At 40.5% G+C, this 27272-nt stretch overlaps 1 protein-coding gene across 11 annotated transcripts in view; it reads left to right on the forward strand.

The window, feature by feature from the left end:
• APBB2 (amyloid beta precursor protein binding family B member 2) overlaps nucleotides 1–26990 on the forward strand; it is a 488394-nt gene extending 461404 nt beyond the window's left edge. For all 11 annotated transcript variants that reach the window (XM_073608526.1, XM_073608531.1, XM_073608532.1 and 8 more), the window contains 2 exons: nucleotides 15325–15501; nucleotides 19385–26990. In XM_073608526.1, the coding sequence (XP_073464627.1) occupies nucleotides 15325–15501; nucleotides 19385–19552 (345 nt within the window). In that variant the 3' untranslated portion in view covers nucleotides 19553–26990. The remainder of the gene's footprint in view (nucleotides 1–15324; nucleotides 15502–19384) is intronic.
• The last annotated feature ends 282 nt before the right edge of the window (nucleotides 26991–27272 follow it).

A 27272-nucleotide genomic window follows, 5' to 3' on the forward strand; every position in this document is an offset into this window, starting at 1 on the left:
GAATTAGTTCTGGCCAGCTCAGTAGATAACACCAGGGTAGTTGATCCAGGCAATATCTGATTGCCTCCTGGGGGGTCAGCAAGGAATTTTTTTTTCTACTGACAGCTCACATCCCGTACAACAAAGTCACACCTGGCAGAAATCTATGGCAATTTTCTATATAGAAAAACTGCAGAATTCCTTCTGCTAATTAGGTGAAGACCTACGCTAGTTTCTTTTTCACTCTGAAATAGAAACTGGTGCAGATGGCGCAGATAGACCTAAAAAAAGGCTTATCTGCTTAGTTAAAGGGGTTGTAAATTCTCGGCGTTTTTCACCATTCACCCTTCTATGCATTAAGGTGAAAAACCGTTTGTCATGCTGCAGCCCCCCAGACCCCCCGTTTTACTTACCTGAGTCCTGTCTTTCTCTTCCCGGGGATGAGCACACCAGCTGTGGCTGGTGTGTCATGTCCTGACTGGATAGACTGATAGCAGCGCAGCCATTGGCTCCCGCTGCTGTCAATCAAATCCAATGAAGTGGGCGCCGGGGGGGGGGGGGCCGAGTCCTGCTGCTGCGTAAACAGACGCAGCAGCAGGACACGGGAGCGTGCCCACACGTGTGTTTCCCGTTGGAGAGTGCATCTCCGACAGGACACTCGAGAAGAGGAGGAGCCAGGAGCGCCACGGAGGGACCCCAGAAGAGGAGGATCGGGGCCACTCTGTGCAAAACCAACTGCACACCGGAGGTAAGTATGACATGTTTGGTTTTTTTTTTTTTTTTTTTAAATGGAACCTTTACAACCTCTTTAATGTGGAGCACACCACTTCTGACAGTTCCCTGAGCCAGGAAGTTTAGTTATTTCCCTGGTGTGCGTTTACCTATGTTCAGATGCATTCAGTTTAATTGTGTTTATAAAAAAAAGAAATCTGTGCGTCTGGGGCAGATTAGATACCCTGAATGCGCCTGAAAGCATATAAATGTATGTGCATTTTGCATATAAACACACAAAAAAACCCTCTATATTTTCCCAAATCAACTTCTTCTGAGGAGGCCTGTGTGAATGAGGCCGAATTTGTTCCAAGTTCTCATTTATCATTTGTGGCACAGTGATTTTATTTTGTACAAATCCAATTGTTTGTCTTCTGTGTTCATACATAGGAGCATTCTCTCATTTCATAGCTCGTTGACTTCAGTAAGACAGTTTACAGATCATTTGGTCTTTGACTGAAAAGCACACATCTGTAAAATTAAATACTACTACAGTGAAATCCTCATTCATAAAACTCCAGCAGAGTCTCTCTTTTGATATACTTTCAATGATGAATGCACAGAAATAAATAAAGCATTTCCATTAATGCTTGTGGTTCCCACATATTCTATCCTCTTACTAGAAATGATACACATTGTAAGATGACAATGGAAAACCATACGTCTGAAGCTGGCATTGGTTCAAAGTTTTACATTTTAAAGTCTATATTTGTGATTTCCAAAATTAAACCTTCCTAAAAGAAAATGTTGTATTCTTGGAAGTTCATATTTATTACAGTAACATTGCATTGTTTACATTTACCAAAAGAAAATTGAATGTGACTCTTTAAAAATTTAGAAATGTTTGTACTTCTTATATGTTTGTATTCCATATATAGATTTTAATTATTCCTTCTACAGTAGTATTTTGTATAACCACTTGCTGACTGCAATATATATATATATATATATATATATATATATATACATTGAAAGTGTTTTACCGGGGTTATGGCTGAAGCAACATAACCCCGGTATTTCTTTTTCTGCCGGTGGTTGGCTTTCTCATGACGCCGCCGGATCGCTTTCAGAAAGTACAAGTAGGGACGTCAGGGAATATGACTAGCCTAGAAGTGTTGTTCAGGCAGCAGAGGCAGCACCATGTTTCTGTTTTTAACAAGTTCTTGGTTAAGGCTGCTGTGATGAACTTGGTTGAAGTTGAACTCCAGCAAAAGTTTTGTAAAGAATGGAGAAATATTAAAATGCCCATTAGTTTATATAACTCTCAAGGTTTATGCTCACTTTAGACCCTACTTAATACCTGTAGATACTCTCAAATTACACGTGCAGACTACAAGGTAATAAAATAAATCAAATACTGTAAGAAAGGGAGCCAATGTCTTTTTTTTTATTGTCTCTATCCATTGACATGGCAGATAATTTAATTTAAAAAACATTCATTTCACTTACTGATATCTATACATTGTTATTCATTTTGAGTTCAGTATTCCCAGTTTTATGTATGAATGTTGAAACCAGGCTTAACATAGGATTTCACAAGAAAACATCGTAGCCTCCCTGGAGTTTTTCCCGACTGTGGCTCGGGGTTAAATTTCAGCACCATTAGCGGTAACCCCGAGCCACACTCGGGATTACATCTCAGGATCCTGGTGCAGTGTACTTACCTTGTCCCCAGGATCCTGCGATGTCCCCCCCGCTGCAGGCTCTGTCCTCCGCCCCAGTGTCCTGTGTGCCGGGCTCCGTTCCCTGCGAGCGTCGCAACGCACGGGGGCGGAGCCTGGCGGCAAATTCAAAAAAGTGAAAAGTCATAAAACATACAGTACACTGTAATCTTACAGATTACATTACTGTATGAAATCATTTCACATCCTTTTTGTCCCCAGTGCTTTGTCTAATGCCCTCCATGCAGTTTTATATTATATATACTGTTCTTTCTGCCTGGAAACTGGAGATTGTCCATGGCAACCAAAAAGTGTCCCTTTAGGTCAAAAGTGGTTTTAGACCAGCTAGAAAACCGTGATAGTAAATTAGAACACTTGCAGAATTGAGCGATAGTGAATCGTGGGGAAATTTATGTTATTATCCCTTTCATGACTAAGCCTATTTTTGAAATTTGGTGTTTACAAGTTAAAAGCCGTATGTTTTGCTAGAAAATTACTTAGAACCCCCAAACATTATATATATATTTTTTTTTAGTAGAGAATCTAGAGAATAAAATGGCGATTGTTTCAATATTTTATATCACACGGTATTTGTGCAGCAGTGTTTTAAATGCAAATTTTTGGGAAAAGGGACACTTTCATGAATTTAAAAAAATCCAAACAGTAAAGTTACCCCAAATTTTTTGTATAATGTGAAAGATGATGTTACGCCGAGTAAATAGATACCAAATATGTCACGCTTTATAATTGCACGCACTCTTGGAATGGCGACAAACTACAGTACCTAAGAATTTCCATAGGCAACACTTTAAATTTTTTTTACAGTTACCGGGTTAGAGTTACAGAGGAGGTCTAGTGCTAGAATTATTGCTCTCGCTCTGATGATCACGGCGATACTTCACATGTGTGATTTGAACACCGTTTACATATGCGGGCACGACTTCCATATGCGTTTTCTTTGCTGCGCGAGCTCACGGGGACGGGGGCGCTTTAAAAATTTTTTTTTTTTTCTTATTTATTTTATTTATTTTTTTTGATCACTTTTATTGCTGTCACAAGGAATGTAAACATCCCTTTTGACAGTAATAGATGGTGACAGGTACTCTTTATGGAAGGATCAGGGGTCTAAAAGACCCCCGATCCCTCCTTTGCACTTCACAGTATTCTGATCGCCGAAAACGGCGATTCTGAATACTGTGTATCTTTTTAAAACCGGCGCCATTGGCAGCCAACTAAACGGGAAGTGACGCCATGACGTCGCTTCCGCGTTTACAATGAGAAGGCTGGAACGAAGCCGCCCACAGCTTCATTCCAGCCTGCCCCCAGCCGCCGGAGGCACCCGATTGGTCACCGGGCCTCCCGAAGGCACGGGAGGCTCGGTAAGAGCGGCGGGAGGGGGGGGGGACGTCCCCTCCCGCTGCTCCGGTATAACAGTCGAGCGGCTTTTAGCCGCATCGGTTGTCATATCTGGATAGCCAATCGCTGGCTCTAAACAACGGTACCGGATGATGCCTGCAGCTGCGGGCATCATCCCGGTATAACCCCGGAAAGCCGAGTACGTACATCTGCGTACACTCGGCGGCAAGGGGTTAATATTATATTATTATTTTTTAATTATTAATAAATAATGTATTTATTATATTATAATTTATGATTTTGTGTTTCAAACTTCATCATACCCGGGATATCTACTAGACTCTTGGTGGACAGATTTAAGTGTGTTATTGCTAAGAATTACAGGCCTACAATATAAAACGCCACATTTCTATGCAAAACAATTGTACCGCTTTGAGACGCAAAAATCTGAAATAATCATACCGCCAGGGAGGTTAAGCATATGTTCAAGGACAATGACATTGTAAAGCTAATGTTTTTTTTCTGCTTATATTTTGCGTTTTCTGCAAATGCAAATCTGACCAGGAATCTCATTTACACATTTACCCTAAAATTTAGCATTGTTGGAGCAAAATTAATCTATATACTATCATTACCGTGAATACAAAACAGTCTTCCTAAACCTTGATAATAGTTTACTGTTTAGTGATAATAGTTTACTGTTTTGTCATATGAACCATATATGATTATCTTGGGATATATAATGTTATCCTATCTATACCAATAAGAGCCATATAAGTTGCTGTAAAGTAATACGTATTTGTTAATAAGTACACTTGATCTAAGTCTATATCTGATGCATACTCATTTCTGATAAATGTTCTATTTCTGCTCTTGGTGTACATGGCCTTACTCACTAATGAGCGGCATAAAACACAATTCATTCTATACTATACATTATTTGTAAAATGTTTCCATGTACCAATACTGAGTACTGCTTTTACTGTAGTTTTTCTTTTCAGCTTTTATGTCTTTATGACCACAGAGGTGACAGGAAGTGAGGGGAAAGTTTACAGTCGATCGTTGTCTCTTTTGAAGATATCCCTAAAATTTTAGATTTGCCCTCAATTTTTGTTCTGGCAGCAGTGGACACCCTGACAGATAGTGAGGGTAGATTTTTATGAAATAGACAGAGAACAATAAAAACCCCAAAAATGTTGTCATCTTTTTCCAGTTTATCCAAAACTAGGATAAAAAAGATTTGGCTAAAGTCCTACTTTACTCTCGTTGTAATGCCCCAGCATTATTTCCCAGTCTGTAACTACTGTTGTATTAATCATATAAAGCAAATTGCAGTTTAGTACCCCAATGATAAATACAGGGAGTATGCTTGATTGGCATTACTCTCAACAAGGGACAAAGCTTGCTGCGAGAATTTTAGCTAGATGCGTCTATTGATGCATTTCTTCAGCACAATCCAACATCCTGGTTCTAAAAAGTTTTAAGGCTCTCAGCATCCATAACTTGTAGTACTGGCAAAGTAATGCAAGCAATGTGTGCATGAACTAATACATTTACAATATACCTGCAATCTTGACATCCAATAGTTTTTAAATACTATGATTGTAACCTGCTGCATCTTTAATTAATATTTTTCTATTTTTTTTTAAACTCTTAAAAATGTATCCACTTTTAAAAGAATTTGACATTCCCAAACAGGCCTTCTTTAGCTACTTACAAATACGACACTATGCACAATCTTTAGTCCCTGACCTCCATTTCTCCCCGCTAACCGATTTTGAAAAGCTGTGCTTGGAGAGTTCATCCCCTAAAGGCATGATCTCCCAAACCTATCAGCTCCTGACGCGGGATTCCTCACCAGAGGGTCCTCGACACGCATACATGGGTAAATGGGAGCGAGCCTTGGGTGCAGACGTACCTCTCCACATATGGCAACTCATTTGGTCTCAAGCCACCAAAAGCTCTATGTGTACGCTATATAAAGAGAACCAATACAAGATTTTGTTTCATTGGTATCGGACCCCTGACTTGCTCCACTCCATATATCCAATGACAGACTCTCGCTGCTGGCGATGCCATAAGGATAGGGGAACCCTACACCACATTTATTGGACATGTCCCCTGATTGTACCATACTGGGAACTGGTGCACTCCCTCCTGGAGGCCGTCCTTGGCCCGGGGGTGCCTTTCGACCCGAAGGTTTTTATACTTGGTCTCCCGCCAATCTCCCTCTCTAAAAGATCCAAAAAACTTCTATCACACATATTAACTGCTGCACGTTGTCTGGTGGCATTAAAATGGAAACAGAGGGAACCACCTTCGATGTCGGAACTGCACTCTAGGATCAGGGAGGTCAAAAGGATGGAATATCTCACAGCCTCCCTAAATGACAAGCTTGAAAAACATAACCAAGTATGGGAACTGTGGGTCCTTTTTGAAAACCCCATAACCTAATGCGATGGCCTCGGGGAGCTTGGTTTCTCCCTTTGATGGGGAGGTTCTGGGCACCTGGGATGGGGTGCGACCCCACTGCCCTCATCCTCTTTCCCCACCTCTCCTACCCAACTCCACTTACCCCACCCTGGACTTTCCATTAACCCCCCCTTCTCTCAATTTTTCTCAATAACCTCTATTCCTACACTTTTTTCTACCAATTTTTCTTCTTTTCTTCTCCCCCCTCTTATCCTTTTTCTTCTCCTTTTTCTGCTAAGATGTACAAGGTGTACAACCAGTGGCTTAAATCTAGAGTCAGTCCATCTATTATAATTTTTCTCCCTTCTTATCTAACATTCAGAAAAGATATGTACACTGACTCTAACTCCATGCTACGACTGTTATCAGAACAGGGCTTTCCTCTGGATATGATTACGGCAATGTAATGTGTACCACCTTGTACTTTAATTTTCTGTATGTGTTCTATCATGAAAAACTTAATAAAAAATTGTCAATTTTCAAAAAAAAAAAAAAATGTATCCACTTTTAAAGCTGGAAATAAAACAAAAGTGAATTAACCTGTGTGATGAAAATGGAATATAAGTGTATGCTTTATCAGGGCCATGGCCTTTTACGCATCTTTTTATTTTTGAATTTTCCTTTGTACTTGGTATAATCGTATGCAATCACTTTCTTTCTTGTTCACTGAGTGACACATGATTCAGAGACAACTGGGTTATAATGCTGTCTACTGGAGGATTTGGACACTGGTAAACAAAAGAGTGACCAACCCTGTATAACCCCTCCCACCCCTAATATGCCTCAACTTTAATGTCCGAGGAAGAAGGACCTTTTTCTACTTAAAAAATGCTAAGTGTTTGGTAGAATAGGCTATGTAGACTGAATATCGGGAGTTACCTTGCAAAAAAGACAGTTGAGCACCATTATTACCACTGTACTTTGTGTTGGTTGCCACAGAAAGGTTTAATGCTAAGGATATGAGCCCTTAGGCAATCCCTTAGGTGGAGTGTTGTGTGCACATGCTCTGCACTCTTCTGCCTGCTATTCAACACATTCCCGCCTCTGCTACTTATCCCAAATGATATGGAGATCCTCCTTGGTTGGTGTTTGATGCCTTCCTACAGTGACCTGGTCAACTCCCGACGCCCAAACCTCTCCTGCATCCAGCAGTCAGTTTTTGGGTATTCAAGGCCGTGCTTTGTACCCTGGGCTTCTTAATCCCTGCTTTGCAGCACAACATGTTGGGTCCCAGACACACAGGATGCAGTCCCACTGTAACAGATCTTTGCAGCTCACAGTCCATTATCAGCTTCGGTGCTGCCTGTTCGAGGGCTTGACTTTGACAGCCTGGAATCTTGCCCAGTCCTGTGAGTCTTCCTTAGTTTCCTCTGGCAAGGCCCTCAACTTCGTTCTATCCCGAGAGGATTTCACAGTTATGTAGGTTTGCAGAATCACTTCCTAATTTGCCTGCAGCCATAGGAGTCTCTGAGACTTCTGCTGCAAAGTCTTTGACTGATTCTGAGTCTCATAACTGCTTAAGAGATGATAGTGGCTCTGAGGAGTTGCAGGCAGCTGCCATTACTTCCAGGTTTAGAGAAACCATTTCAGCTCTTATTGACACGACAGTTTAAAACTGGAAGATTGGCCTGCAGCTTCCAGTGGCGTCTCCAGCTTTCATATTTAGGGGGGGCACATGGGGGGACAGGGACAAAAGTAGGGGGGCAACTATAAAATGCGCATATATATATATATATATACTGGGGCCCTTTACTACGATCTCACAACGGGCCCTTTCACATGTTCTGCAGTGAGCTCCCTTCCTACTGTATTGGGGCCCCCCCCAGGGTGGCAGAAAACAAGAGATATATGTCACCAGCATACCAAGAAAATATAAGGGTCCAAAGCAGTGGGAGAACTATCAGGGTTATTATTATTATTATACAGTATTTATATAGCGCCAACAGTTTACGTAGCGCTTTACAACTTGAGGGTAGACAGTACAAATACAATACAATTTGATACAGTAGGAATCAGAGGGCCCTGCTCCTTAGAGCTTACAATCTAAGAGGGAAGGTCAAGAGATACAAGAGGTAATAACTATGGGTGATGTGCTGATTGAGAAGATAAATGTAGAGTTGTTAGGTGGGGGCCAGATAGGCTTCTCTGAAGAGATGAGTTTTCAGGGATCGTCTGAAAGTGGATAAAGTAGGAGAAAATCGGACGGATTGGGGTAGAGCATTCCAGAGGATGGAGGAGGCTCTGGAGAAGTCCTGAAGACGAGCATGGGATGAGGTGACAAGGGAGTTTGAGAGCAGGAGGTCTTGGGAGGAGCGAAGAGAACGATTAGGTTGGTATTTTGTGACTAGGTTAGAGATGTAGCTGGGGGCCAGGTTGTGGATGGCTTTGTAAGTTATAGTTAGTATCTTGAATTTAATTTGGTGACTGAGTGGCAGCCAATGGAGGTATGGGCAGAGGGGTGTGGCAGACGCTGAGCAGTTTGTGTGGTGGATGAGCCTGGCAGCAGCGTTCATGACGGACTGAAGTGGGGATAGCCTATTTAGAGGTAAACCAATGAGGAGGGAGTTCCAGTAGTCGAGGCGGGAGATGACCAGGGAGTGGATTAGAAGCTTTGTGGTGTCATTGGTTAGGAAGGGGCGTATCTTGGAGATGTTGCGAAGATTGAGGCGGCAAGTTTTGGATAGTGATAGAATGTGGCTTCGAAAGGTTAGTTCAGAGTCCAGGATTACACCTAGGACCTTGGCGTGGGGAGATGGGTTGATAGTTGAGCCGTTGATCTTGACAGGGAAATCAGGGGAAGTGGCACCTGAGGGAGGAAATATCATGAGCTCGGTTTTGGATAGGTTGAGTTTGAGAAAGTGATGTGACATCCAGGCTGATATGTCTGCTAGTAAGTTGGTAATGCGTGAGGAGACAGATGGAGAGAGCTGGGGGGTGGAGAGATAGATTTCGGTGTCATTAGCGTAGAGATGATATTTAAAGCCGTGGGAGGCAATCAACTGACCCAAGGAGGTGGTGTAGATTGAGAAAAGGAGAGGTCCAAGAACAGAACCTTGGGGGACCCCAACGAAAAAAGGAAGAGGAGAGGAGGAAGTAGAGTTTTAAGTGACACTGAAGGAGCGGTGGGATAGGTAGGATGAGAACCAGCGAAGAGTACAGTCACGGAGACCAAATGAGTGGAGTTTTTTGAGGAGGAGGGTTGCAAAGGTTGTCTTGCCACCGGGCCCTGGTGTTCTGCCACTGTGGGGTTCCCTAGCCTCCTCTTGCTGTCCTGCCCCTGCTATTGACAGCGCTGGTCTGGCATCTCTTGGAATTTACAGGCTGGTTCTCCTGTCCTAAGGACGGGAGAAATTAGTCTGTTTTTTCAGTAACTGAGAGTCCTGGTGGAGTCCTTCCTGCAACTCGTTCTTCTCCCTGCCAATGAGGATGCAGCGAGCAGAGGGAGGGGGGAGGAATCGCCCACAGGAGCTGACTGGAGACTCTCTCCCTCTTAGACATTGATTTTTTGTAAAAAAAAAATGTTTTATTTATTTTTTTATTTTATTGGGGGGGCACATGGTGGGGCACAGCATAATGTTGGGGGGGTCAAGGCCCCCTCTGGCCCCCCCTAGGGACGCCATTGGCAGCTTCTACTAGTGTTCTCTTCAGAGACCGGAGAGTAAACAGTTCATCATAGTTATTGAACTCATCTTTGATATATTTGTAAATTTTAATCATGTCCTCTCTTAAAGTGGGTGTAAATCCAATGTCATCCTTTCTAAACTACTGCCATAGGGGTTAACTATAAGGATATACATGCCTCCTGCATGTATCTTTACCTGTCAAATGTCTCCCCTCTGTCTGTTATGAGAGCCGAAAAACTGCAGATACTGTGGGTGGGTCTGTTGTCTGGAGCTTGGTGGGTGGAGTCGTGATGTCAGTAGACTCCCCGCCCACCTCTACACTCCCCTTTTCAATATGCATTTTCTCCTGTGTATTTCTTACACTGAACTTCTGCTATGATCTCTAACATCCAGTGAAAAGACAGGAAAGTAACCACATGACTTCAGCATGCCAAATCATACTGAGGTGTGGAACAGCCAATCCTTGCAGAGCTGCTGAAGAAAGGAGTGGAGGTGGGAATTAACAAATAATACATGTCTTAGGCTAGTGCACGAGATATGTAAATCACCTGTCACTCACAGCCAGGGAGGGGATTTGACAAAGTTTGTCTTTGTTTGTCAAGTTTTATCTCACTGAACAATAAAAGAGGATTGCTCAGAGCTGGATTAACTCTTTGTGGCAAGACTGGGCTCAAATGATAGGAAATCTTATACTCTACATTATGACATTAAAAAAAAAAATTTGGGTTTACATCCACTTTAAGAGCCTCTTTTGCTCATAGCTGAGGTCCTCAATTCCCCTTATTAATTGTGTTGCTCTACGCTGAATTCTTTCTAATTCAACAACATCTTTTCTGAGGGCTGGTGACCCAAGCTAAACTGCATATATAAAGGTGAGGCCGAAACAGTGCTTTGTAAAGGGGTAGAATTGTTGATTTTTCTCTGGAATGCATGCCTTTTAATGCATGACAATATTTTGCTTGTTTTGTTAGCTGCAGCTTGACATTGCTGTTATTACTAAGTCTGTGACCTACAAGCACCGCCAATCCTTTTCCATAACTGATTGTCCCAGTGGATCATCTCCTAATGTGTATTGTGCATGTATATTTTTGGCACCTAAGTGCATAACTTTACATTTCTCAATATTGAACCTCAGCCATGTAGCTGCCCAACCCCCTATTGTATTAACCAGTTACCAACCGGCCCATAGCCAAATGACGGCTGCAGGGCGGTTGGATAACTCTGGGAGGGCATACAGTGACGTCCTCCCAGAATCCTGCTCTCGTGCGCCCCCTGGGGCGCGCACCCGAGAACATCTGGACCCGGCGCATCACGGTAAACGGCCGCTAATGACGGAGCGATCACTTGTAAACAAACTGGCGTCATGTCATGACGCCGGTTCCTCTCTGCTCTCTGTTTACCGATCGGTACAGTTTGAGAGGAGAGGGGGAGGGATCGGATGGCAGCAGCGCTGTGGGCTGGATCTGTAGTGCCCACAGTGCTGCTCTGTGACAATTGCAGTCACATCCATCCATCCATGCTCAGCCATCCCTCCATGCTCTGCAATACTCTGCACTACCCTGCAATACTCTGCAATGCTCTGCAATACTCTGCAATACCCTGCAATACTCTGCAATGCTCTGCAATACTCTGCAATACTCTGCAATACCCTGCAATACCCTGCAATACCCTGCAATACTCTGCAATACTCTGCAATACCCTGCAATACTCTGCAATACCCCGCAATACTCTGCAATACCCTGCAATACTCTGCAATACCCCGCAATATTTTGCAATATCCTGCAATACCCTGCAATACTCTGCAATACACCGCAATACCCCGCAATACCCTGCAATGCTCTGCAATACTCTGCAATGCTCTGCAATACCCTGCAATACTCTGCAATACCCTTCAATACCCCGCAATACCCTGAAATACCCTGCAATGCCCTGCCATACTCTGCAATACCCAGCCATACTGTGCAATATCCAGCCATACTCTGCAATAATCGGTGATACCCAGCTATACTCTGCCATACCCGGCCATACCCAGCCATACTCTGCAATACCCAAAAATACTCTGCAATACCCAGCCATACTCTGCAATACTCGGTGATACCCAGCCATACTCTGCCATACCCAGCCATACCTTGCCATACTCAGCCATACCCAGCCATGCTCAGCCATGCTCAGCTATACTCGGCCATGCTCAGTCATGCTCGGCCATACTTGGCCATACTCGGCAATACTCGGCCATGGTCAGCCATACTCAGCTGTACTCGGCCTCTGTATGTGGCCAGGCTGTGGAAGTCTCACACATGTGGCATCGCCGTACTCAGGAGGAGTAGGAGAATCTATTTTGGGGTGTCATTTTTGGTATGTACATGCTATGTGTTAGAAATATTGTATAAATGGACAACTTTGTGTTAAAAAAATGCATTTTAACCACTTCCTGCCCGCTGGCCATCATATGATGTCCTTGAATTTGTGCGGGGATACCTGAATGATGGCTGCAGCTACAGGCATCCTTCAGATATCAACTTTTTCGGCCGGCCATTCCATACATCATAAGAATGATCATAGTGGCTGTTCCACTGTTTGATCGTTCTTACGGGAGGCGAGAGGGGACGTACCCCCACTCCTACCGCCCTCCGGTGCTTCTACCGACTCACCGCTACGATCGAAGCCAGGATCGTTTTTTTATTTCAGGCTTCCCAGCCTAGAGGTGAGATGTGGGGTCTTATTGACCCCATATCTCACTGTAAAGAGGACCTGTCATGCCATATTCCTATTACAAGGGATGTTTACATCCCTTGTAATAGGAATAAAAGTGATCAAAAAAATTTTTTTTTGGAAAAAAGTGTCAAACTAAAATAAATAAAGTAAAATAAACAATAAAAAATAAATAAAAATTAAAGCGCCCCTGTCCCCGTGTGCTCGCATGCAGAAGCGAATGCATACGTAAGTCCCGCCCACATATGAAAACGGTGTTCAAACCACACATGTGAGGTATCGCTGTGATCGGTATCGATACCTCAAACCAGTAAAAAATGTTAAAGCGTTGCCTAAGGGGATTTTTAAGTAGTGAAGTTTGGCGCCATTCCACCAGCGTGTGCAATTTTGAAGGGTGACATGTTAGGTATCTATTTACTTGGCGTAGCTTCATCTTTCACATTATGCAAAAACATTGGGCTAACTTTACTGTTTTGTTTTTTTTTTTAAGCACAAAACTTTTTTTTCCAAAAAAAAAGCGTTCGAAAAATTGCTGCGCAAATACCGTGTGAGATAAAAAGTTGCAACGACCGCCATTGTATTCTCTAGGGTCTTTGCTAAAAAAACATATATAATGTTTTGGGGTTCTATGTAATTTTCTAGCAAATAAATGATGATTTTTACATGTAGGAGAGAAATGTCAGAATTGGCCTGGGTGCTCCTAGAATGCCTGATGGTGCTCCCATGTTGGGCTTCTGTATGTGTCCACGCTGTGTAAAAGTCTCACACATGTGGTATCGCCTCGAGAGTAATAGCAGAATGTGTTTTGAGGTGTAATTTGTGGTATGCATATGCTGTGAAGAATGACAATTTTGTGAAGAAAAAAAATCTTGATTTTGCAAAGAATTGTGTGAAGAAATGACAACTTCAAAAAACTCACCATGCATCTTTGTAAATACCTTGGAATGTCTTATTTCCAAAAATGGGTCATTTGGGGGGTATTCATACTTTTCTGGCATGTTGGGGTCTCAAGAAATTAGATAGGTTGTCAGTACTTCAGGTGTGATCAATTTTCAGATATTGGCACCATAGCTTGTGGACTCTAAAACTTTCACAAAGACCAAATAATATACACCAGTTTGTACTTATTTTTACTAAAGATATGTAGCAGTATATTGGCCAAAATTTATGAAGAAAAATTACTAATTTGTTAAATTTTATAACAAAGAAAAATACATTTTTTTACCAAATTTTCAGTCTTTTTTTCTTTTATAGCGCAAAAAATAAAAAACCCAATGGTGATTAAATACCACCAAAAGAAAGCTCTATTTGTGTGAAAAAAAGGACAAAAATTTCATATAGGTACAGTGTTGTATGACTGAGTAATTTTCATTCAAAATGTGAGAGCACCGAAAGCTGAAAATTGGTCTGGTTAGGAAGGGGGATTAAGTGCCCAGTGGTCAAGTGGTTAAAGTGTTTGCAAAGTCTCTTTTTTATTCCTATAAAAATAGCAAACATGTTATACTTACCTGCTCTGTTGCAGTGGATTTGCACAGAGCAGCCCGGATCCTCCACTTTATGGGTCCCTCTTCTGTGATCCTGGCATAGAATGCATTAAGATAAAAAAAAACTTCTGACTTTACAATTCCTTTAAGGTCTTCTCGTAATGATGCTACATCCTATGATGAAGTTATTGCCCAGTATAATTTGGTATAATCAGCAAACACTGAATATGCGCTCTTGAATTCATCTGGACCTGATGATTTATTTTCCTTATTGTTTCTCTAGTCTCTTTTGCACCTCATTTTCAGTCAACCATATGGGTACCTTCTGTGAAACATCATTAATATTACTGTTGAAACTATCAAACCTGTCTTTTTCATCCATAAAAGCTGAAGAGAAAAAAAATATTTAACAAATCTGCCTTTTCCCTGTCATTTATGATCAAGTTCCCGTGTTCATCCGTTATGGGGCCTATTTGTTCTTTAACAATATTTTTACTAATATACTTGAAATGATTTTGTAGCGTTGTGGCCTAAAGCCTTCTTAAGGTGATGTCAGCTATTTACCTTAACCAAAACATTGTTCTTCCATTCCACTGTCTTGGTCCAGTGGATCAGAAGGAGATCTAATCTTCATTATTTGAATGTAGAGAGTGCTGTGAATGTCTATCTCACAGACACTGCTTCAGTTAAAAGGACTTTCAATCTTTCACATTCCTGATGGCCCCCTTTAAAGGGGAAGCAGCTCCTTGTTCCACCATTTCTAGGTGGCTCAGACATAACTATCATCCAAGCTTATGGTCTTAAGGATTGGTTTCCGACCTTTCCTCTATTAGGTCTGTTTCCCAGATTTTCAAAGCTGCCACCTGGTCTTCTGTTCACAGGTTCTCTAAGTTTTACCAGGTTAATGTTCAGGTCTTAACTTGTGCCATTTTTTTGGTGTAAAGTCCTTCAGGTAGCTGTTTTCTACAAAAATGAGGCATGCTGGGAGTGAAAGGGGTTATACGGTCTGGTCACTGTTTTTTCATGTGCCTTTGTACAAATCTCTCTGTAGAGATTATAACCCATGTCTGACTGACATACGGGTATTAAATCGTGCTAATTCAGCTGAACTCGCACAATTTAAATCCTGCTGTTAGTGTGAACCTGGGCTAAAGGCTGTTGGAAAATTACAAATACTCACAGATGATTCTGGTTTTACACCAGAATAGATCTACCTATAATATGTGAATTTGCCACTAAGTATTTCTAATCTGATCTGTCTGGCAGGATGAAGAGGTCTTGGTGGAATGCAGGGTTCGCTTCCTGTCCTTCATGGGCGTTGGCAAAGATGTTCACACATTTGCTTTTATTATGGACACTGGAAATCAGCACTTTGAGACTCATGTCTTCTGGTGTGAGCCTAATGCAGGAAACGTTTCCGAAGCTGTGCAAGCAGCCTGCATGGTGAGTAGTTGTTCCTGTAATTCAATCTTTCCAAAGTTTAATGTAACATAATAAACTACAGGCTCACAAGCCTCTTGCTGTATGTATCTGTACCGTAGTTCATAGATTATATTGAGCTCCAGAGAAAATGGTGACAGTTTAATTTGTTGGTACAATATATACAGTATATACAGTGCATTGAAAGAGTATTCACACCCCTTGAAATTTTCCACATTTTGTCATGTTACAACCAAAAACGTAAATGTATTTTATTGGGATTTTATGTGATAGACCAACACAAAGTGGCACATAATTGTGATGTGGAAGAAAAATGATAAATGGTTTTCAATTTTGTTTTACAAATAAATACCTGTAAATTGTGGCGTGCATTTGTATTCAGCCCCCTTTACTCTGATACCCCTAACTAAAATCTAGTGGAACCAATTGCCTTCAGAAGTCACCTAATTTAATCTCAGCCATGGTAACTCTAGAGGAGCTGCAGAGAGCCACAGCTCAGGTGGGAGAGTCTGTCCACAGGACAACTATTAGTCATGCACTCCACTAATATGGCCTTTATGGAAGAGTGGCAAGAAGAAAGCCATTGTTGAAAGAAAGCCATAAGAAGTCCTATTTGCCATTTGCAAGAAGCCATGTGGGGGGCACAGCAAACATGTGGAAGAAGGTGCTCTGGTCAGAAGAAACCAAAACGTTTTGGCCTAAAAGCAAAACGCGATGTGTGGCAGAAAACTAACACTGCACATCACCCTGAACTCACCATCCCCACTATGAGACATGGTGATGGCTGCATCATGTTGTGGGGATGCCTTTTCTTAGTAGGGACAGGGAAGCTGGTCAGAGTTGATGGGAAGATGGATGGAGCCAAATACAGGGCAATCTTAGAAGAAAACCTGTTACAGTCTGCAAAAGACTTGAGACTGGGACGGAGGTTCTCCTACCAGCAGGACATCGACCCTAAACATACAGCCAGAGCTACAATGGAATGGTTTACTTTAGATCAAAGCATGTTCATGTGTTAGAATGGCCCAGTCAAATCCAGACCTACATCTAATTGAGAATCAGTGGCAATTGAGAATCAGTGGCAAGACTTAAAAATTGCTGTTCACAGAGGCTCTCCATCCATTCTAACAGAGCTTGAGCTATTTAGCAAAGAAATATGGTCAAAAATGTTACACTCTAGATGCGCAAAGCTGGTAGAGACATGCTCAAAAAGACTTGCAGCTGTAATTGCAGTGAAATGTGGTTCTACAAAGTATTGACTCAGGGGAGCTGAATACAAATGCACGCCACACATTTCACATATTTATTTGTAAAATAGTTTTAAAACCATTCATCATTTTCCTTCCACTTCCCAATTATGTGTAATGTCCTTTACACACGACCGGTTTTGCCGTCTCTGAAGGTTTCTCCAACGGAACTCCGATGGAATTCCATTCAAGCAGTCTTGCCTACACACGGTCAAACCAAAGTCCGACCGTCCAGAACGAGGTGACGTACAGCATGTACGACGGGACTAGAAAAATGAAGTTCAACAGTCAGTAGCCAATAGCTTCAGTCTCGTTCTTGCTTCAGAGCATGCATCGTTTTTGGTCCGTCAGAACAGCATACAGACGATCGGTTTTCCCGATAGGAATTGGTTCCGTCGGAAATATTTAGAACATGTTCCATTTCTAGGTCCGTCAGAATTTAAAAAAAAAAAGTCCGATGAGGCATACACACAATTGGAATAGACGATAAAAAGCTCCCGTCTGACTTTTTCTGTCGGACATTCCGCTCGTGTGTACGCGGCTTTACTTTGTGTTTGTCTGTCACATAAAATCCCAATAAAATACTTTTGCATTTTTGGTTGAAACATGACAAAATGTGGAAAATTTCAAGGGGTATGAATACTTTTTCAAGGTGCTGTATGTATATACAGTCAGGTCCATAAATATTGGGACATCGACACAATTCTAATCTTTTTGGCTCTATACACCACCACAATGGATTTGAAATTAAACAAACAAGATGTGCTTTAACTGCAGACTGTCAGCTTTAATTTGAGGGTAATTACATCCAAATCAGGTGAACGGTGTAGGAATTTCAAGTTTGTATATGTGCCTCCCACTTTTTAAGGGACCAAAAGTAATGGAACAGATAAACAATCATCCATGAAACTTTCACTTTTTAATACTTGGTTACAAATCCTTTGCAGTCAATTACAGCCTGAAGTCTGGAACACATAGACATCACCAGACGCTGGGTTTCATCCCTGGTGATGCTCTGCCAGGCCTCTACTGCAACTGTCTTCAGTTCCTGCTTGTTCTTGGGGCATTTTCCCTTCAGTTTTGTCTTCAGCAAGTGAAATGCATGCTCAATCGGATTCAGGTCAGGTGATTGACTTGGCCATTGCATAACATTCCACTTCTTTCTCTTAAAAAACTCTTTGGTTGCTTTCGCAGTATGCTTCGGGTCATTGTCCAGCTGCACTGTGAAGCGCCGTCCAATGAGTTCTGAAGCATTTTACTGAATATGAGCAGATAATATTGCCCAAAACACTTCAGAATTCATCCTGCTGCTTTTATCAGCAGTCACATCATCAATAAATACAAGAGAACCAGTTCCATTGGCAGCCATACATGCCCACGCCATGACACTACCACCACAATGCTTCACTGATGAGGTGGTATGCTTTGGATCATGATCAGTTCCTTTCCTTCTCCATACTCTTCTCTTCCCATCACTCTGGTACAAGTTGATCTTGGTCTCATCTGTCCATAGGATGTTGTTCCAGAACTGTGAAGGCTTTTTTAGATGTTGTTTGGCAAACTCTAACCTGGCCTTCTTGTTTTTGAGGCCCACCAATGGTTTACATCTTTTGGTGAACCCTCTGTATTCAATTTGGTGAGGTCTTCTCTTGATTGTTGACTTTGACACACATACACCTACCTCCTGGAGAGTGTTCTTGATCTGGCCAACTGTTGTGAAGGGTGTTTCTTCACTAGGAATAGAATTCTTCGGTCATCCACCACAGTTGTTTTCCATGGTCTTCAGGTCTTTTGGTGTTGCTGAGCTCAACGGTGCATTCTTTCTTTTTAAGGATGTTCCAAACAGTTGATTTGGCCACACCTAATGTTTTTGCTATCTCTCTGATGGGTTTGTTTTGTTTTTTCACCCTAATGATGGCTTGCTTCACTGATAGTGACAGCTCTTTGGATCTCATATTGAGAGTTGACAGCAACAGATTCCAAATGCAAATAGCACACTTGAAATTAACTCTGGACCTTTTATCTGCAAATGGGATAATGAGGGAATAACACACACCTGGCCATGGAACAGCTGAGCAGCCAATCGTCCCAATACTTTTAGTCCCTTAAAAAGTGGGAGGCACATATACAAACTGTTGGAAATCCTACGCCGTTCACCTGATTTGCATGTAAATACCCTCAAATTAAAGCTGAAAGTCTGCAGTTAAAGCACATCTTTTTCGTTTCATTTCAAATCCATTGTGGTGGTGTATAGAGCCAAAAAGATTAGAATTGTGTCGATGTCCCAATATTTATGGACCTGACTGTATATATACAGTACATAAAACTCGTTATATCTTTACTGGCATTGTTAGAATGGAAGTTTTGTTTTAAGATGCTGTGTAACAATGATGAATGCATCTGAAACTTTTTTCATCTATACTTTCTGTATGAGGAAGGAGGGGGATTAGAATCATTTTTTGTACTGCCCAAACAGGTGAGATTTGCCATCTCTTTCTGTCTAATTAATGAGAGTCAGAAAGAACTTGAATTAGAACATGGACAGAATACATCTATATAAAACTAAAAAAAATATACTTTTGATAAAGTTGGGCTTTAAGGTTCATACTTCCACTAACATGTGCTTTGTTCCCTTGTAGTTGCGGTATCAAAAGTGCCTGGTTGCCAGGCCTCCATCCCTGAAGGCTCAGCCTCCACCACCTCCTGCAGACTCAGTGACACGAAGAGTCACAACTAGTGTAAAACGGGGTGTTCAGTCCCTGATTGACACTTTGAAACAGAAACGCCCTGTGGCTGATATGCCATAGCTGCAGGATGCAACTGGATCAATGAACACTTGAATCTTATGTGTCTGCTGAAGTTAAAGTAGCTCTCTAATGGAGTATCCTGCAGCCCAGCCTTTCAGTAAACTGCTGCTTTCTCTTCAGAGAATCTCCCTTATCCGATGTTTGACAAGCATGTTCTCGTTCTGACACCATGGCGTACTACAAAAGAAGCATGAATATAAATATATCTACTCATAACTTTTATTTTTCTCTCTCCTGTCAGTGGTTCCTATTACTTGCATTGGATTGTCCGTCTCTGATTGTAAATAAGATGAACATTTCATGAAAAGATGACATTATCTGCACTCTTAACAAATGCCATGGAGTCCATTGTTGTTAAGGATTACTAAGCATCCCATAGCTCACTGACTCATCTTCATCATTGAGAGAAATAACTGCTCGCTGCCATAGCTGTTCTCATGAGATGCTGTTTTCTGATCATAGTGGTGACTCAAGTGTCTTCAGAAAAGGATCTTGGATTCCCCTATTACCTGCACTAGCAGTACTTCATCATTAACTGCACAGAGACATCATGTAAAACAGATTAAAGGAGCCTAGTGGATGGGCTTCCCTGTGGCGGCAGCATAATTAAGTACAAGAAATGAACAATCCCAAGTCAGCTTGTTAGTGTCTTACACTGCGCCTCATCTCCAGCGTGTCTCTGTTACAGAGATTCTATTTCTGATTTTTCAATATTGCAGAAATATGCTCATTAATCCATTTCTAACATCATCCTTGCATATGAGGTCATGTAAGAACACTTTATTTCATCTTGTGTAAATTACAGAAGCAAGCAGATACTCTACATTCTTCACATTGATTAATAAGAACCACGGTCACCACAGCTTGTCCATTCTAGCTCTTGAGTGGCAATGAGCTGCTATAGTCTTTGTCTATACTTGCCAAGCTGAATCAGCTGCCGAATAGTTAGCTACATCCATTCAATGGTTTAATGTTAATTTATGACCTGAAGACAGTAGCCTTCTCACCTATAGCCTTATTGTGTGCACTTTTTGATCTGTGTTATGTTTTTGTAATGATGCTTTCAGTTTTAGTTCATTTATTAGAAAGTAATGCATTCTAAGTACAGGACAAGGGATCTTCACATATCACTATACACATGTACATCCAGGATTGTATGGTTATTAATATGTTCTGGGGAATATATTTATGTTTAGATCACATACATGACATTATATGGCAAAAAAAATATATGTCTGGAGGTCCTTGGGTTAGCTTAGAGATGAAGAAAATATGTCTCTTGTGCCTAAACAGTTGGCTGACTATGGTGGACTATGCTAGAGGTGCAGGTACACATATAGGATCCTTTCAAGCAGTGTTCATTTCATCAACAAACAATTACACTATTTTAGTAGACTAAAATTAGATTAAAATTAGATTAAAACTAAAAAAATTTCAAATTCGAGAATTTGACATAAAAATTAACCCTGGTTGTATATCACAACGGCTAAATCTGTGTCTGTAGTAATGTTCAAACCTTAATACTATAAATAATAACATGTTATTAGATTTTTACTCCAGAAGTATACAGTATAATGGTTTGGAAGTTCTAGATAAATGCTTAAAGTGTTACTAAACCCACAACAGTAAAATCAGTGTGTACATGCAGTAAAGTAAGCTTGTTATACTCACTGTAGAACCTAACGGTGTAATCCGCTGCACTGTGTAAAAAGACTGTTTGATCCTGTCTTCTCTGATCCTCCCCTTCTTCCACAGTCCCCAATCAATCCCCTGATAGTACAGAGCCTTGGGGGGCACTCTGCACATGCTCAGTTTGGTGTGTATTGCCAGAGAGGTTTTTTTTTATTCTTGGGAGAGTGCATGTGATGAGCACAGGGCCAATCAGCACTGTCCAGACAGAGGGTCAGGGGTCCCGCAGTCTCATAGGACAATCAGGGGAGAATTCAAACTCCTCCTACAAGCTTTAACCAGACACTGATAGAAGTCACAAGACTGTTATATACTGCTGAGGAGAAAAGGTATTACTAAAATGGTTGCATTTCCATGTTCTATGTTCTGTGTACTGTGGGAGACCAGATATAGTGAATGCAGGGTCCTGGGTTTAGTAACACTTTAAATAATGCATTACAATTTAACTAAACCTATTAGATTTTATTCGACTAAAATGTACTGGAGATTTTAGTAGACTAAAACTAAAAGAATTCAGATGACTAAAATACAACTAAAACTAAAATGGCATCTTAGTCAAAAGACTATGACTAAAACTAAATCGAAATTTGATGTTAACACCGCTTGCAAGAACAGCACACGTATACTCATAACTGTAAAAGTACAAGATACGTAAATAACCACTAGTAACCATATAAGTTTTGAAAACTGTCCAGAATTAATGATCCAGATCAGTAAATACACAGAGGAGTATGTCTGCCATATTCATAAATTGGAGTGGTAGATAAACAAGTGTGTCATGTATGCATTTTAAAGTACACATGTTCATGTATGGCAAAGCATCAGTCTCTCTTTAATGCACTCATTGGCAGCAACATGTACTCACCTTTTCTTTGCTCCCTCGCCACTAAAGGTTTGGAGAAGCATGGGGCTTTCCTATTCCTTTAGTTGGAAAGCACAATATGCATACTTATATCATATGATCAGGTATATCTGCCTGCTCAGCAAACACATTTAGGAAAAGATTTTTTATTAGTATTAACAAAAAGAAAAAATAGCTCAGTCAATAAACGTTCTCACTGGAGATGTCTGCTGCAGATTAAAGTTAGCATAAATAGCAAAATTGTTGCCCTATTCTATTTAATCAGCAGAAATGGGTGAAATGTATTTATATTCTGGGTACCTTGAGAAATGGTCCATGCATTCAGATGTGTCAGCAGTAAAGCTTAGACACCATCGTAGCAAAATTAGCTGGTAAGGCATCTGCTTGCCATTGAACTTGCCGTCTGACCATCATGACCATTTCTGTTTAACAAAGTGTACACACACACTGTAACAATAATTATCTTTCTCTCTTAAAAAAAAAAAAAAAGGAACAATCCGGGATTGATTTACTAAAGGCAAATAGACTGTGCACTTTGCAAAGTGCAGCTGCACTCTGCAAGTGCAGTTGCTCCAGAGCTACGAAATGGGCTAAAGCTTCACTTTGCAAAAAATACCCAATCACATGCAAGGTAGATTTAAAAAAAAATGCATTTTTGCTTGCACATAATTGGATGATGAAAGTCAGCAGAGCTTCTGCTCATTTACTAAGCTCTGGAGCAACTGATCTTGCAGAGTGCAATTGCACTTTGCAAAGTGCACAGTCTATATGCCTTTAGTAAATCAACCCCCCAGTGTCTACTTGCACAGAATTACCTGCAAGTTTGGAAATTGCTGCACTTTATTCTACTGGGTGCTTCAAATTGCCACCTAGAGAAGACCTTATTGGCTTAGTCCTTGCCTAACTGTAAGAAGCAACGATTAGCATTATTTTCAAAAACCTCACAAAAGGTTTTCTGACATCTGCTACAAGAATCAGCTGAACACATACAGGAACATTGTTCAACCTGCAGGTACTGGTAAATCTACCACTAGCATTTATCAGGGGTAAAAATAACACAGGGCTTGACTTGGAGTAGGGGTAGTGAAGAGACCAAGGCAGAGTAATTATATTATGGCAATATATCTCCTATTTAAATGATAAAAAAGATGCAGTCTCGCTGATGTCCTGTTGCTATATTCAAATATATATTGTCATATTACACACAACGCTTTCTTAGTCTGTATTAAAATAACTAGATTGTATTCAGGGATAAAGAATCCACTATTTTGCAAGTTCGTTTTAATGAGCTAATTTTAATTATAGTACAAATAGGCTATGGGTGTATTTTGTGCCACCTTTTTATTACCCTGAATCTTGCCCCGATAATGAATTTATTTTGGATTCACTCTGTGTATTGCAAATTTCTTAATTTCCTGCTAAATGATGATGTATACTCTCAGTTTAGTGACCAATATATGATTTGTAAACAAAAAACTCAGTTCATTATCTTAACAACTTTAATTGTTGAAGCTCATCAGCAAAATTAGTTGCGGCTGCATTTAGTAATTGAATTAGTCATTAATTTTATGCAGGAGAATAATTAATAGACTTCTCCCCTTGTTTTCTCCTTGTTCAGAGTCTAGAGAATTGCCAGTTCTCCTTTAACGGTTTATAAATGACTAATAGGCATACTTGCTATGTGTAGCCTGACCTGGTATCTGGCAGGGCCATGCTTCATTCCAGATGTCTCTTCTGTTACCTCTAAAGGCAGCAACATGTTATTCATCTGACAACTGCACAGGCATAATGGTCTCCATTCACACTGGTGTTGACTCCAAATTTATGTGTACACATAGACATTGATGGTCACCATTAAAGCGTCCTTGAAAAGAATGCGGTAAGGAAACAAAGAATACAGTTTTACTAATAAAAGACAAGATCATGCTTTGTGTTCAAAATAATAAAGTGGAAAAAAAATGTACCTTGACTTTTTTAAAGTGAAACTCCAGGCATTGTTTTTATTTATTCATTTTAGTTTTATATAGAATGGGAAGGATGAGAACCTAAGTCAGATGTTTTGGATCTGCTTATGTCCTAGAAGAAAAGATTTGTCTTTACATCTTGTAATGCGCACACAAAACAGGAAGTTTGAAGTCATCTGGGGATGCAGGCAGAAATAAAAAAAAGGCGACAGACATTCTAATTCTTCCCTACTCTATCTAAAACCAAAAATAAAACCATTTGGCTGGAGTTTCATTAAAATTGTCTATTTTGCAGCTACAGTTCTTGTCTTATCTACAGACTGCCTCAAAGACATATGGTTACCTGTCCTGTACAGTCTCCTGGGACAGCTCAGAAACCAGTTCCCATTAATCATGTTCACATACAGAATACTTAAAGTTCAGAGCCAGGTCCCAAGTACTGTATAACACTCCAGGTCACAAAGATGAATAGGCTCAAAGCTGGACCCATACAAACACTGCACATGCACAATATGAAAATCAAGGCGGGGAAACTTCCAGAACCAAATAAAATCCAGTTTATTTGTAATATTATAAACAAACTAAACATTCATACATCTCCCTTATTTTAATAAATAGAAAAGCACCATCCATCCACCACCACCACATTGTCCTCTTCAACCTCTGGATTTCAGCTGCAGTTATTTTATAGTTGCAATAAAAGAATATAATCTCAGAATCACCTACATTGGAATTACGCTTGCAATGTGTGCACTGACTTGACCCCACATGGCTCCTTTTGCCCTCAGCAATTTCTAAATGTCCAATTGGAATTTCTAGAGGCTTGAATTTCTTAAGTGTATTAATTGACCTGATATTTTCACTCTTCCATGGGCATCTTTATACCTGTAGTTCCAAGATATAGCGATCTTAGCAGAGGGCCTACGGTTTCTTGTCCTGCGTGCTGCCTCATTAGAAAAGAAAATAAGCTCAAAGTATTCATAATCAACACTCACAAAATCTGCTTGGGTGTGTGGCAGATTCTGTGGATGTTCTTAGGTCCAGCACTGTTATTATAATTCTGCAAATTTTAATATGTTCATCTTTTCTAAAGTACTAGCAAGTGCTGCATTGCCAGCGACAAGATCCCACTTTAAAATATGTGTTTAAAATAATAAAGGGGGGGTGTACTTTGACTTTTTTAAAGTGAAACTCCAGCCATTGTTTTTATTTATTGATTTTAGTTTTTTATAGAATGGGGAGCATGAGAACCTATGTCAGATGTATGTATCTGCTTTTGTCCTAGAAGAGAAGTTACCTGTCCTGTACAGTCTCCTGGGACAGCTCAGAAACCAGTTCCCATTAATCATGTTGACATACAGAATACTCAAAGTTCAGAGCCAGGTCCCAAGTAATGTATAACACTCCAGGTCACAAAGATGAATAGGCTCAAAGCTGGATCCATACAAACACTGCACATGCACAAAATGAAAATCAAGGCGGGGAAACTTCCCTTCCAGTACCAAATAAAATCCAATTTATTTGTAATATAACCAAACTAAACATTCATGCATCTCCCTAATTTTAATAAATAGAATGCACCATCCATCCACCAACACCATGTTGTCCTCTTCAACCTCTGAATTTCAGCTTATTGCTACAGTTATTTTCTAGGTCCTATAAAAGATCATGCAACTGTATGGAGGCTGAATACAATGTCAGGGTCACTTACATTGGAATTCGGTTGCAATGTGTGCACTGACCTGATCACACATGGCTCCTTTTCAGCTCAGCAATTTCCAAATGTCGAATTGGAATTTCTATAGGCTTGTAATTGTTAAGTGTATTAAATGACCTGATATTTTCACTTTTCCGTGGGCATCTTTATACTTGCAGTTCCAAGATATAGGGATCTAGGGCCTATGTTTTCTTGTCCTGTGTGCTTCTTCATTAGAAAAGGAAATTAGCTCAAAGTATTCATAATCAACTCTCACAAATTCTGTGTGGGTGTGTTGCCGATTCTGTGGATATTCCAGGGTCCAGCACTGTCATTATATTTCTGCAAATTTTAATATGTTCATCTTTTCTTCAGTACCAGCATATTCTGCATCTCTATACATATTAGCAATGTGAGGGACACTTAGAAATGACCCTTTATAGGGTCAGTCCAACCACATCTGATGTCTCATCAATGGATGGACACTGACAGGCTGATTCACCCATCGTTACATTAGCTGTAATGTAAAAGTGAGCCCTCCCTCTCAATAGCAGCCGTAGATGGGTGGACATAGGCACATAAGCTTCACCTTCGGAGAAATAAGCCTGACCAGGACTCAGCCCACTAGTATCTGTCCAAAAAAAAAAATTTTTAGGTGAACTGACCCTTCATTTCTTGTTTCCTGTAACTCATGTACGTTGACAGCTGCAGTATTACTGTGAAATGCTACAGTATAACTGCAAAGAAATAAAAAGTAAGTTCTGCTTACACCTGCTAAAGACACATCTAGATTAGTGATGATGACAGTAATGACCATAGCATTTCATATCTTCTGGAAAACTGTCTTTATTGTATAGACTTGTACATGACAATGGTGTGCACACCTAGATAATTCTGCCATATTCCACTATCAGGTGGTGTGCACATCTAACAATCTCTACTGCGCCCCACATTCATGTTACCACACACATCAAACATGGTTGAAGATGCAGTGATCTATGGGGAAATGCCAATCCTTTGCAGATATTTTGTTTTAAAAATAGCTTTGCATATTTTAACTTAAAAGATTATTTTGTAAAACAAATTGTAATTAAAAGTCACTTTTTTTTACGGCCAAAAAGTATGTATGTGGTGTGTATGTATGACTAAATGCCAATGTGTTAGTAAGAGTCCATTTATCTATGCATTCTTTGTATGCACTGGCTCTATAAACAGCCATGTTCACTATGCCCTGTATGTCTTGTGTTTTTTTTTTATTCACATGTCACAAATATTTATTTGATTTATAAATGAATAGCTGACATTGCATTTTGTGCTAGTGCTTCTCATTCTCTTATTTCTTACAGTTTCATGCTTGATTGCTTATATAGTGTTTCATAACTAGAGTATAAAATCAGACCCAACCTGGAAATACTGTATGTGTGCTATAAGTACAAGCATTCTGAAAGCTAGCATTGCAGTTTAGACTACTTTGCCTGGGTCCAACACAGGAGGAGGCCAAGCCAAAAT

This window comes from Aquarana catesbeiana, linkage group LG01 (genome assembly GCF_042186555.1).
Source record: "Aquarana catesbeiana isolate 2022-GZ linkage group LG01, ASM4218655v1, whole genome shotgun sequence".
Lineage (NCBI taxonomy): Eukaryota > Metazoa > Chordata > Amphibia > Anura > Ranidae > Aquarana > Aquarana catesbeiana.